The sequence below is a fragment of the Oncorhynchus tshawytscha genome, linkage group LG07 (genome assembly GCF_018296145.1).
Source record: "Oncorhynchus tshawytscha isolate Ot180627B linkage group LG07, Otsh_v2.0, whole genome shotgun sequence".
Taxonomy (NCBI): domain Eukaryota; kingdom Metazoa; phylum Chordata; class Actinopteri; order Salmoniformes; family Salmonidae; genus Oncorhynchus; species Oncorhynchus tshawytscha.
In genome coordinates, this window is record NC_056435.1 from 19,564,376 (window position 1) to 19,583,282 (window position 18,907).

At 41.0% G+C, this 18,907-nt stretch overlaps 1 protein-coding gene across 1 annotated transcript in view; it reads left to right on the plus strand.

Annotated features, from left to right (window-relative positions):
* LOC112254117 (receptor-type tyrosine-protein phosphatase T) overlaps positions 1–18,907 on the plus strand; it is a 491,368-nt gene that overhangs the window by 227,565 nt on the left and 244,896 nt on the right. Inside the window, exon 8 of the mRNA XM_024426355.2 lies at positions 15,291–15,587. Within this exon, the coding sequence (XP_024282123.1) occupies positions 15,291–15,587 (297 nt within the window). The remainder of the gene's footprint in view (positions 1–15,290; positions 15,588–18,907) is intronic.

Below are 18,907 nucleotides of genomic sequence, written 5' to 3' on the forward strand. Positions count from 1 at the left end.
TTAACTAGGCAAGCCAGTTAAGACCACATTTTTATTTACAATGACGGCCTACCAAAAGGCAAAAGACCTCCTGTGGGGTTGGGGGCTTCGGATACAAAAAAGTAGGACAAAACACAAATCATGACAAGAGAGACACCTCAACATTACATAAAGATAGACCTAAGACAACAACACATGACAACACAGCATGGTAGCAACACAACATGACAACAACACGGTGGCAACACAACATGGCTGCAGCACAACATGGTAGCAGCACAAAACATGGTACAAACATTATTGGGCAGAGACAACAGCACAAAGGGGAAAAAGGTAGAGACAACAATACATCCCACGAAGCAGCTAGAAGTGTCGGTAAGAGTGTCCATGATTGATTCTTTCAATGAAGATATGGAGATAAAACTGTCCAGTTTGAGTGTTTTTTGCAGCTCGTTCCAGTTGCTAGCTACAGCGAACTGAAAAGAGGAACGACCCAGGGATATGTGTGCTTTGGGGACCATGAACAGAATGTGACTGGCAGAAGGGGTGTTGTATGTGGAGGATGAGGGCTGCAGTAGATATCTCAGATAGGGGGAGTGAGGCCTAAGAGAGTTTTATAAATAATCATAAACCAGTGGTTCTTGCATCGGGTTTACAGAGATGACCAGTTTAACCTCTACAGAATCGGTGACTCTACAGTTGATGCTAACATGCGCTAACGTGCACTAATGTAACTAGAATGACGTTGTAAGTAACAACTTTCCAGGACATAGACATGTCTTATATACAGTTGAAGTCGGAAGTTTACATACACCTTAGCCAAATACAAACTCAGTTTTTCACAATTCCTGACATTAAATCCTAGTAAAAATGCCCCGTCTTAGGTCAGTTAGGATCAGTTAGGACTCGTCAGTTAGGACTCGTTTTACTATGGATATAGATACTTTTGTACCTGTTTCTTCCAGCATCTTCACAAGGTCCTTTGCTGTTGTTCTGGGACTGATTTGCACTTTTCGCACAAAAGTTCGTTCATCTCTAGGAGACAGAAGGCGTCTCCTTCCTGAGCGGTATGACAGCTTCGTGGTCCCATGGTGTTTATACTTGCGTACTATTGTTTGTACAGATGAAATTGTTCCCAAGGATGGACCAGACTTGTGGAGGTCTAGAATTTTAGGTTTTGGCTGATTTCTTTTGATTTTCACATGATATCAAGCAAAGAGGCACTGAGTTTGAAGGTAGACCTTTAAATACATCCACAGGTACACCTCTAATTGACTCAAATTATGTAAATTAGCCTATCAGAAGCTTCTAAAGCCATGACATAATTTTCTGGAATTTTCAGCCCTCCTCTGGGTACAATTATTTCAATACAAAACTTAGGAGGCTCATGTTTCTCACCCCTTTCCATAGACTTACATGGCAATTATGACAGGTTCCGGAGGATTTCCTCCAACCTATCAGGGCTCTTGCAGCATGAACTGACATGTTGTCCTCCCAATCAAAGGCTCAGAGAATGAAACTAGTACTGAAAGCTACAGCTAGCTAGCAATGCAGTGCATAACATGTAGTGAGTAGTTTACTGAAAGAGAGAGAAAGACAATAGTTGAACTGTTTTCAACAAGTTATTTTCTCCAAAAATGAAGGAGAAGCTAGAGAGCTAGCTATATTTCATTGTGCTTTTTTTCCACTTTCACCTTCAGTTACTTAGCTAGCAAAAGCCGCTAGCTGCTTTAGCCTACTCAGACACACTCAAACAGAGTGGAATGCTATTTTAGCTAGCTGGCTGTGGCTATGCAACACTGGAGCTATTCCAAGTCAACGTAAGCTTTTGATTTTATTCATTTATTGCCACCGGGGCCTGCCGGTGTAACTGCTAAACTATTTGCTGACTGTAAACTGTACAGCATGATTGTAGTGGGTTTACTAACACCACAGTTCTATCTACTAGCTGTGTTGACTATGACATTAGCACATATGGTGACAATTATGTATGCTGTGTTTAGCGGTTAGAGGTTATGATATGAAGGTTTGGCTTGGAAAGGTTTTTTCACCTGGTTACAGACAGCTGATGTGTTGTGCAATGAAGACCACAAGCAAAGGGAAAAGGTGAGAGGAGGAGAGCGCGTAGATGCGAGAAGGAATTAACGAGCAAAGTGATTTATTATGTTCGTATGTGGCTGCTATGAAAGTGAACTGTGTTTGCATGTGATTAGGGGTGTATTCATTCCACCAATTCTGTTGAAAACTTTCCTTAAACGGAAGCCGGGGATAAACGAAACGGGGATAAACATACCTGAATTTGTCCAATAGAAACTCTCGTTTGCAACTGTTGGACAAATAATTACACCCTAGATCAGCTAGATGCAGTCAAGAGTCTGCAAGGTAGTTTAGAATGTGTCATTGTCTGTCACCTTGATTGCTAAAAATGTTATCTCGACCTGTGCACCTACGTTGTAAACTTTCATTCATAGGCTAGGTTGTAGCAACCTCATGATGACACATTTTGAGGATCATGTACTGTAGTAACCTAAACCTATCGATGTTACATTGAGCTGAGTTAAAGGAATATGAATGACAGTCATCCAACATGCTGTAATAGAAATAAGGCTATGCTCATTAGAAAAATAACCGTCCTCCCTAATTTTAAACGGCACCGTCCGCCACTGATTTGTACCATATATTTTACTCATTAATTAGCATATAGCTTGTAGGGAGCTTGATGGAAATGGCAACAAATCCCAGTCCAGATCCGACAAGTACTGTACTTTATTTTCTCCCGGTAATTTGCGTGTGTCAAAGCACAGCCTGTTCTTGACCAGTGGTGTATATAAACCCAGAATTTCTGGTGCTATGTATTGGCCATTGAGAGAAAGCCACTGGTCAGACATATTTTCACTTGTCAGTAACAGCATAGGAATGAATGGAATTCTACATTATTTCAATAAAATGTTTCAAGGACAAAATAACATGTATTTAAGTATTTTGTTGTTGTAGTCGGGACAGTAACATTAGCTCACATAATATGTATAATTAAAAAGTATGGGGACAATGGAGGAGGAGTACCAAGGGTTTATACACAGCACCGTTCTCGACCCATCTAGCAAGCACTCAGAGTAGGCAGCCAGCTACAGCACATGGTCATTGAAAAGCACTTTGAAGCCCAGAATATTTTTTCCACCAACGGTGTCACTTCTCTTTATTTATAACTCTAAAGATAAAAGGTTGGTCAGAAATGGCTGACATGCAGATGCCCCTTTCATTGTGTGATCAAAGTTCAATCCAGCGTGCAGTCCATTCCTGACACCTTCCAACGTGTCTCTAGTTCTTGAGAGGAGAACAGACAATAGGGTACTTCTCAACCAAAGTGTAGGGTTAGCCTCTCTTGGAATTATGTGACAGACACCTATTGTTGGGTGGAAATATACTTTTCTCCATATTTGACCAATATTTCCTTGAGTTAAAGGTTGGAAAAAACATGGGCTACTTGGCATGTTCCTCAAATGTTATTCACAAAAGGGTCAAATTAATTGACCTTACCATGTTGACCTGACACTGCTTGTGTTCCCTACATCCTCTCGATTTGGGGGCATCCGCGAACCCTCCAAACAAGCTCCACATTTTCAACATTGTGGAACTCATTCTAGTATGTGAGGTATTATTTTAAACAACGGAATAATGCTGTTTTTGGGTAATTATGTTGCTTCGAGTCCAATTTGTTAGCACTTCCACAAATAACTTTGAAAAGAATGGCAGATATTTACAGCGGAGGACAAAGTAATGACCGTTGCCATGGCAATGTCAAATGCGGACTACTTTTTGATTAGCGCATAATAAGAGTCCCATTGGCCTTTGAGGTGAGGTCACTGGGTAAAGAAAGGACTGACGAAATTCTGTGGGGGAGGAATAACAACATGGTAACCTTTGCAGCATTTTATTAAAACGTCAATTAAAATGTATGTTGGCGCCACGCACTGCCAGGAGGGAGCCAGTGTGGCAGGAGCCTGTGCTTTGCCACACTCTCCCCCCAAAAACTATTCAACAGTCATGTCACTCCTCCATACTGTTCTTTCAGCACTTTCCACTGACTTCCACAAGCCACTGTCCTCCACTCTCAGTTAGACCATCTCATTAGCAGAGAAATTTAAAATTACAATGAACATGATGCAGTCATGGTTTAGAAAGGATATTTTGTCCTGGAATGGTGTTATCCATGATTCTGTGTTGGAGGTTGTGTGATAAACTGCAAGTTATTATAGTTATCTTGACAAGCTTGCGAGTGTGTGGTACTAAATCTCAAACCAAATGTACTTTTTTGTGAAGAGATGAGCCTAATGTAATTGACATGCATGCCTACACCCACACACTAACACACACACACGGACCCTCACACACACTAACACACACACCCGAAAAGCTATTTAAAAGCATATAATACCTGTGAAAAAAATCGGACACTTTATTAATGGAGAATATAAGCACTAATGTTTTATTTTTGTGTTTGTTGCAATTTATTAAAGTCAAATTTCTTTCACCACACTATTTTTTTGATGTAGCCTAGAATTAAGGTAGCCTAGGCCTATGAAGCACTATTGGCCGACTGGTAAAATATTAAGAGGTCTAGTGAAAATTACATTTGTTTTAGCCTACCTTCGACCGGAAGATGTCAGGCAGCTTGTTGGCCCTTTTCTCTCACTTGGCCTAGGCTTGATCAATTGCCAGCAAATCGGACAAGCAGCCCACCCTGCTCCGCTTTTGTCAGTGTAACATCATGAAACAATGTTGTAAATGTCTATTTCCTCGATAGCTTTTGTGGACACAGTGTATCAGCTGTTTTGAGATTAACAACAGTTTATATTTGAGCCTCTGCCTGTGCCAAACGTTAGTGGAGATTTGAATGTGAGGTGGACATTGAGATCAGATATTGTCTACGGTAACTGCGTCGAGAGGTTGCGTTTTGTGGCGATAGGTAGCTTAGTGGTCAGAGTGGTCGAATAACCGAGCTGGCAAGGTGAAATATCTGTCAATGTAGGCTTGAGTAAGGCACTTAACCCTAATTTGCTCCAGGGATGCGGTACATACTATGGCTGACCCTGTAAAACAACACATTTCCCTGCACCTATCTGGTGAATGTGGCAATAAAACACATTTTTACCTGCACATATAGTAAGAAATTGGATTTATAGAAGCCATGCATGTAGGCCAAGGGATGCTCTCTATTGGGGACTTTATGTTGAGGAAATATGGTAGGCTGCTAGGGTTGTGTATGGTCTAATGTATGAATAATGCCAGAAAGTTGATATGTCTCACATGCATATTTAGTATTGTTGCATCTTGGTTAATTGACCCTTCTCTTTATCCATTCACCAGTTGTGATATGTTTGAGGGATGCTTGGGGAGAGTAGGCTATGGCCTTCTTTTAGCGCTAATCTGTATAACCTACTTGTATAACCTAACTAACCTACTACTTGCCTTTACTTTTGCTGTTTGCAATGGCATGGTAGGAGAACCCGTTGCACGCAGGGCTTTGAATTTATGACAACTTTACAATTAGATGTTCTTTACCATTTGGCCATCATATATGCCACCAATGCTCCTTCACTGCACTCTATACTACTCTGTAAGCTGGTTATCTCTGTGTACCTGTCGCAAGATGCACTGGTTTATGCTCATTTATAAAATGGTCTTAGGCCTCACTCCCCTCTATCTGAGATATCTACTGCAGCTCCTCATACAACACCCGTTCTGCCAGTCACATGCTGTTAAGGGTCCCCTGGGTCGCTCATCTTTTCAGTTCGCTGCAGCTAGCTACTGGAACGAGCTGCAACAAACACTCAAACTGGACAGTTTTATCGCCATCTCTTCATTCAAAGACTCAATCAAGGGCACTCTTACTGACAGTTGTGGCTTCTTCACATTATGTATTGTCTCTACCTACTTGCCCTTTGTGCTGTTGTCTCTTCCCAATAATGTTTGAACCAGGTGTTGTGCTGCTACCGTGTTGTGTTACTACCATGTTGTTGTCATGTTGTGTTGCTACCATGCTGTGCTTACATGTTTTGCAGCCTTTTGATGTTGTTGTCTTAGGCCTCTCTTTATGTAGTGTTGTTGTGTCTTGTTGTGATGTGTTTTTTGTCCTATATTTTTATAGGCCTTTTTCCTTCCGGTAGGCCATCATTGTAAATAAGAATTAGTTATATAAAGTTTATATAAAAATGTGAAAAAGGCCTATGGCAGGCTACAACAGCACACACATTCACACATACACACTGAGCGTTGATGATTGATCATGCAGATAGCAGAGCAGGTCGCAGAGAAACCACATTTAGACATTGCATGTAATTGAACAGTTCCTTTTCACGTGACGCTGTTCATAGAAATAATGTATTCTAATTTACCGGTTTCTCAACATTATTTATCCTGGAAAATGAGAATGGGTTTTGGCGGGAAATCTCGGTAACTCGATTCCCACTATTAAACCTTAATGTGAACACACATGTTTGCCTCCAGCTGTCCATCTCCCCCTCCCCCCGCACACTCACACACTGTCTCCTAGTGGTTTGATGAACAGATCCCCTGTGGCAGACAAAAGTCACTCCATATTTTCTCAATTGCCTGTAGTGTGTCTTGTTTGAGCTTTGAAATAAGTTTAGACGAAGGTTCAGATGTAAGTTCAGATGTAACACAACACAGGCCACGGGTCTGCTGCACAGTGGCGATTTTAGCATGTAAATCTTGGTGGGACAAACCCCCCACAACACAGCACTAAACAATACATTAATTGCACTATAACGGTGTCAATCAGTGCCCATAAACTGTTAGGGCCTACATAAAGCTGTCCCAACGCCAGAGCTTTCTTTTCAGCATCATGGAGTGATTATCATTTTTTAAATTATTATAATTTTGTTACCTTTATATAGCTAGGCATGTCAGTTAATAACAAATTCTTATTTTCAATGACGGCCTAGGAACAGTGGGTTAACTGCCTGTTCAGGGGGAGAACGACAGATATTTACCTTGTCAGCTCGGGGATTCGATCTTGCAATCTTACCACCGCTACACCTGGCTATCAGCGGAGCCTTGTCTGGCAACGAAACAGTTCATTCAGCCTCATTTACTGCCTTTAAAAAAACATAGCTGATATGGCTGACTTTCTTAATAAATAAATGTGGTTTCTACTGACAATTGAGATGTTCAAACTATGGCATACGGGGGCGATGAGCGGATAAGAGGCAATCCGTAAGAGGCAATCCGTAATTTTGATTAAGACATTAATGAGCAAGCTGGGACGGATGTAGTCAATATAACTATTTGTTCAGCACTTTTGAAATGTACAGAGACATAATTCAGAACATGGGTCATTCTTACAGTATAAGCAGATAGTGAAAGCTCTTACAATATTTAATTATTATATTTCTCTAAAACAGGCTATATGTGCACCACCAAGTCATTAGGCTAAACAGTATTCTAAATTAGGAGGGGGAAAGGTACCAAATGATTAGGCTGAGGCACATGGGCTACTAACAGCTTACTACACAACATACACTTAGTATTACTTTCTTAGCTACAGTATACATATCTCCCTGGAATAATTTATGCAGCAGCATACATTACATTTTTGGACTTGCTGTGCTATACTCACTTGAACAGGAAAGTGGAGTGGTGATCCTCGTGGGCAAATTTTGTCATCAAAGTCTGGCATTCTCTGGAAGTATGGTCAAGACAGCTGGGAACTCAGGAAAAAACAATGTTGAATCATGACGTCAGTGATCTTCAGGTCGGAGCTCTAGAAATAGGCCTGAGTTTCCGACTTGCAATTCCGAGTTGGATGACCATTCAAAATAAAATAAAACATTTAGTTCCCAGTTGTTTTGAACTCACTGAAGTCTGAGATTTCCCAGTTCCGAGTTTCCAGTTGTTCTGAATGTGGAAGCAGTCATGCTGGATTGACCGCATAAATGTTTGTCCTTTTAAGCTTGGAAAAGAGACCCTTAAACCAGATTTGGACCACACACCCACTCCACTAAATAGCAGGCTAGTGATTGCTTTGCAATGCTTGCACTTGGCCTCTGATTCCTTCCTAACCACTCATTGTTCAATTTGCAATTTCCATCCATTTCCATGTGTGATGTTTATGTCCATGAGCACCGATACGTTTTATCTATAATTTTTCTTCATATGTCAAGGATGAAAAAGAATTTGCCAGTAGATTGTTGATGTAATTCATGATGATGACTGCTTGCTAGCTAAGATTATTAAAGTATAATGTTGACATGATTATTCAAATCAAAGATATGGTAAATATAACGTGATTTGACTTCATTCTATCTATGGCCAATGACCTTGAGCCTTCTTGGATGGGCACTTCTAATGTAACCCTATGGCAGCACCCAAGGGGTTTGAATTGTCAAGATCTCCCCGTAGATTTTGCAGCAACTTAGTGTCCCCATGAGTGACAGAACACTGAGCCAAACACGGCGCAACTAGAAAACATTACCAACTCCTACGCTCCCTATTTTCCGCTGGCTGCCCCACCACCACAGAAAGCACTGAGCTAGACTGAAACACCTGCATTTTGGAGCTGCATTGCTGCTTTATTAACTACATTTTTAAAACTGTATTTGCAAACTGATATGTGACACGTATTAATGCCAACATAACATGCAAAACAGGCACACAAAAAAAGCTCTGCCCCACCTGCCCTGAATGAGGGGTCGCCGCTAATCCTCCATTTCTTTGAACCAGTGTTTTTACCTCATTACTGAAATAAAGACTACTTCTACAGAGCCTCGCCATCAAGCACCCAGCATCCACTTCTTCCGATAACATATTAGCTTACAAGGGCACACAGGTTATACTAATGTTCAAAGTCTTCCCAGGTTCATACATACAATATACACATTTGTTTGTTCCCCCACACTCTAACTGAGAGAGTGAGGGTACCTGAGAATCTATCTGTGTACATTTGATGTATCATGATCTTCATTGTGAGAAGTCATTACTGGGGGAAGCAGCAAGTGAAGTGTTGTTTTCCTCCAGCAAGGCTAAATTATTGGAAAGAGTGCCAGTTTGATTGATTCTGAGGGGAAGGGGGATTGCTTTCTCAGCTCGCTGACTCTACTGGAGGGAAAGCGTAATAATATCCAGAAGGATCTCTCAATACAGACCCTTTTGGGGAAGGGTTGGACAGAAGGAAGGCAGCAGCAGTGCTGGTGGAGGTAAGGTGATACAATGCTAGCAGTGTAGTCTCTGTCCCATCAGTCTATACTCTGCTTCCACCCCAATTTAGATTGCCTCTCTCTATCCCTTCCCCCACCACCACCATTCTTTTGTTTTGAAGTTGTTCATTTTGGAATAAGAATACACACCGTTTCTAATTTTTTGTTATATTATCGTCCTCCCCGCCGTGTTTCGGTTGTCCCCCCTGAAAAAAAATCCTTGTTTCCACATCTCTCTTTTCTACCAAATGTAGTTGGTGCTGCACACTTGGGCAGGGCTCTGAGCCCGTGTGCTATATGGATCTCATAAAAAAAAGAGAGCAATTGAGGGTTATTGAGCAGCCACTGAATAGAGCGGTGCACTTTTAATTATGAGAAACCAACCTTTTTCATAAGGACCTCACAGCTGTTTCTAAACGCTGTAGCAATGCTTAACGGAGAAATCCAGCCCTGAGAATGATATTGCCAATATATGGCATACAAGGAGCACAATGAACTTGAATACTATCTAGTCCTCACCTTCAATATTTAATTATCTTGGAATCTCAATAAAACAGCACTTCTGATGCGTGTCAGTCAAATCTTAACATAATCTTATCTATATACAAGTACAGTTCATTTGGAAAGTATTCAGAACCCATTACTTTTTTGAAATTGTGTTAAGTTAGCCTTATTCTAAAATGGATTAAATTGTTGTCTTTTTCTACATAAATCTACACACAATAACCGATAATAACAAAGCAAAAACAGGTTTTTAAACATTTTTGTAGATTTATGAGAAAAAAAAAGAAACGTGCATAAATATTCAGACACTTTACTCAGTACCTTTGGCAACGATTACAGCCTTGAGTCTTCTTGGATATGACACTACAAGCTTGGCATGCCTGTATTTGGGAGAGAGAGTTCAAGGGAGAGATTATTATTATTATTTTTTAACCTTTATTTAACTAGGCAAGTCAGTTAAGAACAAATTCTTATTTTCAATGATGGCCTAGGAACAGTGGGTTAACTGCCTGTTCAGGGGCAGAACAACAGATATGTACCTTGTCAGCTCGGGGATTTGAACTACAGATCAAAATGAGCTATCTAGCTAAATCAGGTGCAATGCATTTGGACATGGTCCCTGACAAATAAATAAATAAACCGCCAGTTCAGGCAAATTAATCAATGGCTGTATTGATTGGCAGGGCTGTGAAAGGAGTCTGCTGGAGTAGTGAAAGAGTGTCAGGGAGCCACCGGGGTAGAGCCCAGCAGGTAACTAAGGTCAAATGCATGCTCCTCTCCACTACTCTTCCTCCCTAATTGTTCTCTACTCTAAAGGGTGACCTGTGGCCGAGAAATGGACAGTCCAGCCAACACAGTCACTTTAGCAGTCAGGAAGTGCACATAATTTTTGACAGATGCCCTCCATCCCTAACAAACCACCAGGAGGTTGTCTGTTTGGGTGTGCGTGCATGTGTGCGTGCATGTTAGAGTAATGTATGTGTGTATGCTTACGCATGTGTGTTTGTTAGAGTTGCACTCATATGCCCTCATTAAACTGAGATAGCAAACTTCAAATGATGGGGGTTTAGAATGGCACAGGTTGCGGATGGAGGCTTTTTGTCATGGGGTGGAAGTGCTGGGCTACTGTAATAAAGGTCAAAAAACTAATTTGTGATTCCTCAAATAAGTGGGGCTGAATTTTTCCTGCATGCTATGTGCACTCATGCATAGACCCACGCATTGCAATATTAGCTTTCCATAAGGGCTTGATGAAAGTGTAGACTACAGAGATCTATTGAGTTGTTAAGAGCATGTACTGTAGCCTAGTCTATAACGTGACTCAATGTTACTTAAACAAATCTAGGTTCCATGCTCCACTGGAAAACACAGTGCACTTGTGTGTTCTTGTATTGCACCAAGGTTGCAACCCTTGTCAATACCTCTCACTCAACACGACACAAAAACATTCCGTGTGGATTCCGTGTGCTTTCACCGGCCCTTACATGTAAACGCCATTCGACCTTGTCCTGAGTGTATCCTCAGTTATAATTAGCTAGCAGGCATCAATCTCTCAGTTTCTCAAACAAAGATGGACAAAGTCCCACCACCACATACATTTTGTTGTTTGACTATTGGTTGTAAGTGAGGGGGAATTGTTGAACATTGCAGTACCTGCTGAGATACAATAGCTGTCGTGAAAAAATAAAGAGGGGAATTCTCGAGGCGTTGGCAATTGAAGAGATGATATGACCTAAGACAGGGAATTTTTACTCGGATGAAATGTCAGGAATTGTGAAAAACTGAATTTAAATGTACAGTTGATGTCTGAAGTTTACATACGACTTAAATGCTGTTTTTAACAGTTCCTGACATTTAAAAATTCCCTGTCTTAGGTCAGTTTGTGAAATATCACAATAATAGTAGAGAGAATGATTTATTTCAGCTTTTATTTATTTCATCACATTCCCAGTGAAAAGCTAGTTTTAATTACTCCAACCTAAGTGTATGTAAACTTCCAACTTCAACTGTATTTGGCTAAGGTGTATGTAAACTTCCAACTTCAACCGTATTTGGCTAAGGTGTATGTAAACTTCCAACTTCAACCGTATTTGGCTAAGGTGTATGTAAACTTCCGACTTCAACTGTATGTAAATGTGATATTTCAATTTTAAATTGGAATACATTTGCAAACATTTCTAAAAACCTATTTTTACTTTGTTATTATGGGGTATTGTGTTTAGATTGGTTAGGGGAAAAACGATTTTATCCATTTTAGAATAAGGCTGTAAGGTAACAAATGTGGAGAAAGTCAAGGGGTCTGAATTCTTTCCGAATGCACTATATCTGTTGGGGTCTGATCTTGTTTTTAGGAGGCTTTTGCTACTGAATATTGGGGGCACTCAGGCCATTATGGAGCATTCATATTCCCTTCATAATCATTGCGTTAATAATTTAATTAGCGTGCACTGTTATACTTTAGTATGTAGATATTGAATAATCACAATTTTTTGTTTTTTGGTTCGGTTCCATTTTCGACAGTAAGCTGTTTCAAATACAGCCACATCAGATAACATTTCCATCTTCCATTTGTGTCTTGGGTTTGTGATTATTTGTTGTTTGTTGATCCAGGGCTGTGGATTAAAAGAGCTACCTCTGCAAAATGACTGTGGACATAGTGTTAAGGTGGCGGGAAATGGCTTTAGAGTCCAGAAGCACTTTTGGGCCTACTACTTCACTGCTGTGCTTTGTGGGTTGCATTTGTCCCTCCAGTCCCTAAGGATAAAAGCCAGTGGTATCCTAGCCAATGACATTGACTGATCCTATTTTTATGTTTCTGTCTTTTTCTCTCTCCTTGCGCTGTTTACAGTATCCACACAGTTGGCTATTGTGGGCACCCATTGATATGTTTATTGTTAGCAATTTCCACTTTGCTCTTTTGAGGAGCGGTTGTATGATGAATGTGGCGGAGTGTCAGCAGGGAGAACCGGGGCCGGCATTAAGATTGATTTCCATCCCCTCCTTTTCTTCTTGACGGAGCTCCCCAACGTCTGCGATTAATAATTCCCCGCTCAGCGATCACCGGTGCTGCTACCCTGAGCCCCGCACCCCTATCTGTGGTGGAGTTGGCCCACCCATGGCATAGCAAACCTCCCCGGTGCCCCTTCTCAGTGTGTGCCAACCACTGCGACTGCCATGCACCCTGATATATGAGATTTGAGTCATGTATAATGCTAGCCGTCTTCTCTCCATCCCTCACTCCCTCCTTCGCTCGGATTGGGGTAGATGGCTGAGAAGAGCTGGAGGAGGAGGAAGATGTAAGATAAAACAATCCATTATTTGTCAAGATCTAGAGCAACTCAGGAGATGCCTTTATTGACTTAATTAACGACAAAAGCAAAGTTATAACTCAGGCTTCTCCGATTTGGGAAGATCCCCCTATTGGATTTTCCAGTCTGACATTAGCAATGTTCTTGGAGCTGCTTTCCGAAATGAATCCAGATTAGCCTTAGATTAGCCTTAATCTGGGTTTTTGTTGTTCAGCATTATTCTCTATCACAGGGCTGTCCCTAGCCTTTTGGGGGCCCTAAGCAAGATTTGGTTGGCCCCCCCCCCACCTTGGACCCCTTCTTGATGTCAGAGAGAAATTGCATTTCCCTCAATTCTGCACATTTTGCCATGGGCCAGAGAGAAAGATTAGCAATTGTATTACACATTTCATGCAATTGTATTCATTTTGCCATGGGGCAGAGATATTTTATTTCTTCTGTTTTACAGCTAATGTCCTTTAATTCTACCCATTTTGTCATGGGTAAAGATTTTATTTTTTCAGTTTTAAAGCTAATTTCCTGCAATTCAACACATTTTACCGTAATTTATGCCATGTTAATATATCAGAGTGAGAATGACTAACACAATCAATGGGGCTCCCCTGGAGGTCAGGGCCCCTGGGTAAGTTTGATTTCTTCAAATTGGTTAGACTAGAGCTGGTTAGACTAGCTACCAATCTAAAAATTGTTAACTGACATGGCTAATTGAGTGACTTTCAGTGACTGACAACAAGAGTAAAACTGCTAATGCACAACCAAATTTCAAAATTGACTACTCTCAAAAGTAAGTTGAGACCCCGATTTATGCCTGGGGCCAGCCCTGCTCTATCAGTTCCAGAAATTGGGCTATAGCCCATTGTAAATCTACTGTGAGGCCTTGTTGTGCATGCCTTGCATGTATAAGTCTATTTCAAGGACTTTGTTAGCACGAGAAAGCTGTCTAGTACTGTGTTTTGTATTTTGAGTTCTGTGCATTATGTAATGCATGAAAAAGTAAATTTACCGGTAGTTATTTTGATCGCTGTCTTAGTTTACCACAACTGCAATGCATGGAGCCTGCTGGTCTCCTTTCTTCACACTCCATCAAAAAGTAAGTAACATTGTATTTGATCACAAAACAATAAGCTGTTGCATAGTTTATGCATAGTTGCTTCTTTGGATGATGCTCTTGATAAGATTCAAGGGGTTTTTAACCCATAAGAGTCTAAGCCCTGTCTAAGCCGGGGGAGGGCGTGTCTACCTAAGCTATATGGAAATGTTTTAAGGTCATACCAAGGATCATTTTACTATTTGATTTTGAATTTTAAGACCCCTTGAAGTATCCAAAAAAGAAAAAGTGTATAATATTTGATGAACTTTTTGGGGGGCCTTACTGCTATTAGACCATACAAATGCATTGAATATAGTAGTCCCCCCGCCTTTTTTTAAAAAGGAAGTTTGTTCTGAAGTGTCTATCCTATATCTGAGTGACATAAGAAAGATCAGGAAGCATTTGTGAAATCACGTATGTCTAGCTTAAACTGACAGATGTTTATTTACTTATTATGCTGATTAGATTTCCGCAGGAGCGCTGACATCGATTTTAATAGTTTTTAAACAACCACTTCAAAAGGTTCAAGTGCTCAGCAGCCAAATGCCATTTGTTTGTGCACTTAGCTTTGGCTTGTCCAGATTAAACGACCAGATTTCATCTTGTAAAATTAGACAAAGCCTTTAAATATCAACTCCCACCCAGACGCACTGAAACAGAACCCAAATGGAAAGGCAGACTCGTCTCCCACCATCTTATGTGATTTAGCCATTGTTATTAGCCAATCTAGGGGAATTAGACTGACCTTGAGGCTAAAGAGCTTTGTCATGCTTTCAGGCATGATGTACAGTATCGACTTCACCATGATACTCGCAACATATGGAAGATTCTGCTGTGATAGCCCAACGATCACCCATGGGGGGATTAGTGGTTAGTGGAGATTTACGGAAGGCAGACAACTTGAACAAAGTGTATGATATATTGTGTCTGTTTCTGATCATCACTGCTAAATAACTAACTCTCATCAATAGCAGTTCAAGTTTTTTTCTTCATGTGACTCAATGCTGCCCAACATCGGCTTATCATGTGAAATCCATGGGTCAAGTCTAGGAACTTCCTGTTCAATCAGTTACAGGATCCCAAGAATACTAAGACAAATACTAAAACCATTACTAAGGCAGTTCCTCTTCGTTTGCCAATGGTTGGATTCACAAACTCTAACCCCTGTTCCTCTCTTTCGCCTTCTCCCTTCAGACCCAGTCAACGGGCCTCAGAATGTCAATGTGGTGGACATCCGGGCCCGCCAGCTCACCCTGCAGTGGGAGACGTTTGGCTATGCCGTGACGCGCTGCCACAGCTACAACCTGACCGTGCAGTACCAGTACGTGTTCAACCAGCAGGAGTTTGCGGCCGAGGAACTGATCCAGACGTCGTCTCACTACACCCTGCGGGGTCTGAGGCCCTTTGTCACCGTTCGCCTTCGCCTGGTCCTTGCCAACCCCGAGGGCAGCAAGGAGAGCGAGGAGATCGTCAAGCAGACGGAGGAGGATGGTGAGTGTCAGTGTTTCTGTCTTTAGAGTGGTATTGTCCTGGTTCCACTGTCTTGTCCTGTTCCTAGTTCAAATACATGCATGGGGTGTACTGTAGACATGCTGCCTGTACACATAGGGATGGAAATTACACTAGTCTGCTAGCCCAAGGCTAGTACTTTTTTGACCAAGCTAGTTGAAAATGTGCCAAACTAGCCCACCAGGCCACTGAAATTGTATCATATGTCACAGATTGTTGACCCAAATGTTACCGGGGCTAATATTATGAATTGAGGTCTACTAGCCTGGCTAGCAAGCACCCGAATTCCATCCCTGCACATGCCAAAAATATGGCACTTTTCATTCCAGTAAACTGTCATCCTGTTATGTGCAAGGCCAAAATGTCAAAATAAATGTTTTTGTTTTTTAAAACTAGGCTAGATCATGAGATGGCTTAAAATAGCTGCCATATTAATGTTGTTCATTACATTTACATGTATTCAAGCAGACAATTCTTTGCAGTAAAGGCACTAGCTTGATAGAACTGCAAGCTAATGGAAATATAGTAAGACCTTAATTGTTCCACTAATTAATACCACAATTATGATTGGTTACACTTGTAATAACTGTATAATGAGCGCTGATTATAGCCCTGTTATCCAACTATTAAAAATCCAATATGACCACAGCATGTATTAATGAGCACAAATGAATACATTGTATGTGTATGACTGGATGTAATGTATAAACTACAACTCAGCAGACCTTGCTATTATTGATGCACTATGATGTCCTCATTCCCTAAAGACTTTGGTATCTTTTCATTTATCATTGAGGGCGCATTATGTTTTTTAATCAAAACAGCCCCAACCTCCAACGAGGTCCCAAACTAGTTGAGAGTAGCAACATTGTTCATTGTTTTTAGCTAATAATATTATATCTCTGGGTTGTAATTTTTGTTCTTAGCGGTGCTAATTGCACTTCTATGGAAATGACTTTAGTTTTATAGAGCTATGCACCGTCTCACAAATATGATTTCAATTTTAAAAGGACCAATGCAGCCGTTTTTATCTCAATATCAAATCATTTCTGGGTAACAATTAAGTACCTTACTGTAATAATTTCCAATCAAAATGTTCAAAAATTTACAAAAATAGCTTCTTAGCAAAGAACAATGTCTCAAGCACGTATTTTGCTAGGACTGTCTGGGAGTGGTCTGAGTGGGGAGGGGAAAAACTGAAAACTAGCTGTTACTGGCAGAGATGGTTTAGAACTCTTTCTTATTGGTCTATCAACATATTTACTGCCTGCTGATGTCACCATGCATTCCAAAACCCCATCCCACCAAAACAGGCTGATATTTCAGGTGATCTTTTCAAACAGCTCTTACACTAAAAGGGCATTATTGTAATTTCCACAATGTCACAGTATTATTCCAACCTCATAATGTGAAATATATATACTGAACAAAAATATAAATAGAACAGGTAAAGTGTTTGTCCCATGTTTCAAGAGCTGAAATAAAATATCCCAGAAATTGTACATGCGCACAAAAAGCTTATTTCTCTCAAATTTAGAGCACACATTTGTTTACAAAATGTGTTAGAAAGCATTAAAAAAAATCCATCCACTAGACAGGTGTGGCATATCAAGAAGCTGATTAAAAAGCATAATCATTACACAGGTGCACCTTGTGCTGGGGACAATAAAAGTCCACTCTAAAATGTGCCGTTTTGTCACACAACACAATGCCACAGATGTCCCAATTTGATGTAGTGTGCAATTGGCATGCTGAGAGCAGGAATGTCCACCAGAGCTATTGGCAGAGAATTTAACGTTCATTGCTCTACCATAAGCTGCCTCCAACGGAGTTTTAGAGATTTTGACAGTATGTCCAACTGGCCTCACAACCGCAGATCATATATAACCATGCCAGCCCAGGACCTCCACATTTGGTTCTTCATCTGAGGGGGTGCTGAGGTGTATTAAAGCCTTTTTTTGTGGGGGAAAACTCATTCTGATTGGCTGGGCGGGGCGGGGCGGGGAGGACCACCCATGGCTGCACCATTGCCCAGTCATGTGATATCCATAGATTAAGGCCTAATAAATGTCAAATTTCTATTGACTGATTTCCTTGTGTGAACTGTAACTCAGTCAAATCTTTTAAATTGTTGCATGTTGCGTTTATATTTTTGTTCGTTATATAAAACACAGTACAGTTCGACTGTACTGGGCCTTTTAAAAGGTTCCTCTTTCCCGTCGCTGATGAAACTGAAGTACACTACATGCACAAAAGTATGTGGGCACACCTTCAAATTCGTGGATTATGCTATTTCAGAAACACCCGCAGATGAGAATGGAGCCGGAGGGGATGGCTGCCGTTCTATGGGCTCCTAACCAATTGTACTATTTTGTGTGTTTTTTCACATTGTTTGTAACTTATTTCATACATAATGTTGATGCTACCGTCTCTTTTGGCCCGAAAAGAGCTTCTGGATATCAGAACAGCGATTACTCACCTCAAACTGGATGAAGATATAATAATATAATATTATAAGGATATAATATTGCTCCCAGACAAGGCCCAAATTCCCATCATTCGCATGAAGAAAAGAAGGAAATACAGGGGGCGCAGGTCGGGGTGCTTTGTGAGAATTTGTCGGTGAGTGTGTAACCGGCCTCTACCATCCGTTCTATTGGCCAACGTGCAAATCACTGGAGAATAAACTGGTTGAGCTCCGTTCGAGCTAACCAGTTGGCTGGGTTTTCCGTGCAACGGCAGGACAAAAGAGCTACGTCCGGTAAGACGAGGGTTGGGAGTCTGTGTCTATTTGTCAATAAAAGCTGGTGCGCAATGTCTGATATTAAGGTAGTCTTGAGGTATTGCCACCAGAAACGAATGCTGCCTCTAAGACCGCACTCAACAAACTGTATAAGGCCATAAGCAAACAAGAAAATGTTCATCCAGAAGTGGTACTCCTAGTGCCCGGAGACTTTATTGCAGGCAAACTTAAATCCGTTTTACCTCATTTCTACCAGCATGTCAGATGGGAATAAAACTCTAGACCACCTTTACTCCACACACAGAGATATGTACAAGATCTCCCTCGCCCTCCATTTGGCAAATCTGACCGTAATTATATCGTACTGATTCCTGCTTACAAGCAAAAACGAAAGCAGAAAATACCAGTGACTCGCTCAATACAGTGGTCAGATAAGGCGGATGCTACCCTACAGGACTGTTTTGCTAGCACAGACTGAAATATCCAATGGCATTAATGTACATGTACATATCCCAACCAGAAGCCATGGATTACAGTTAACGTCCGCACCGAGCTAAAG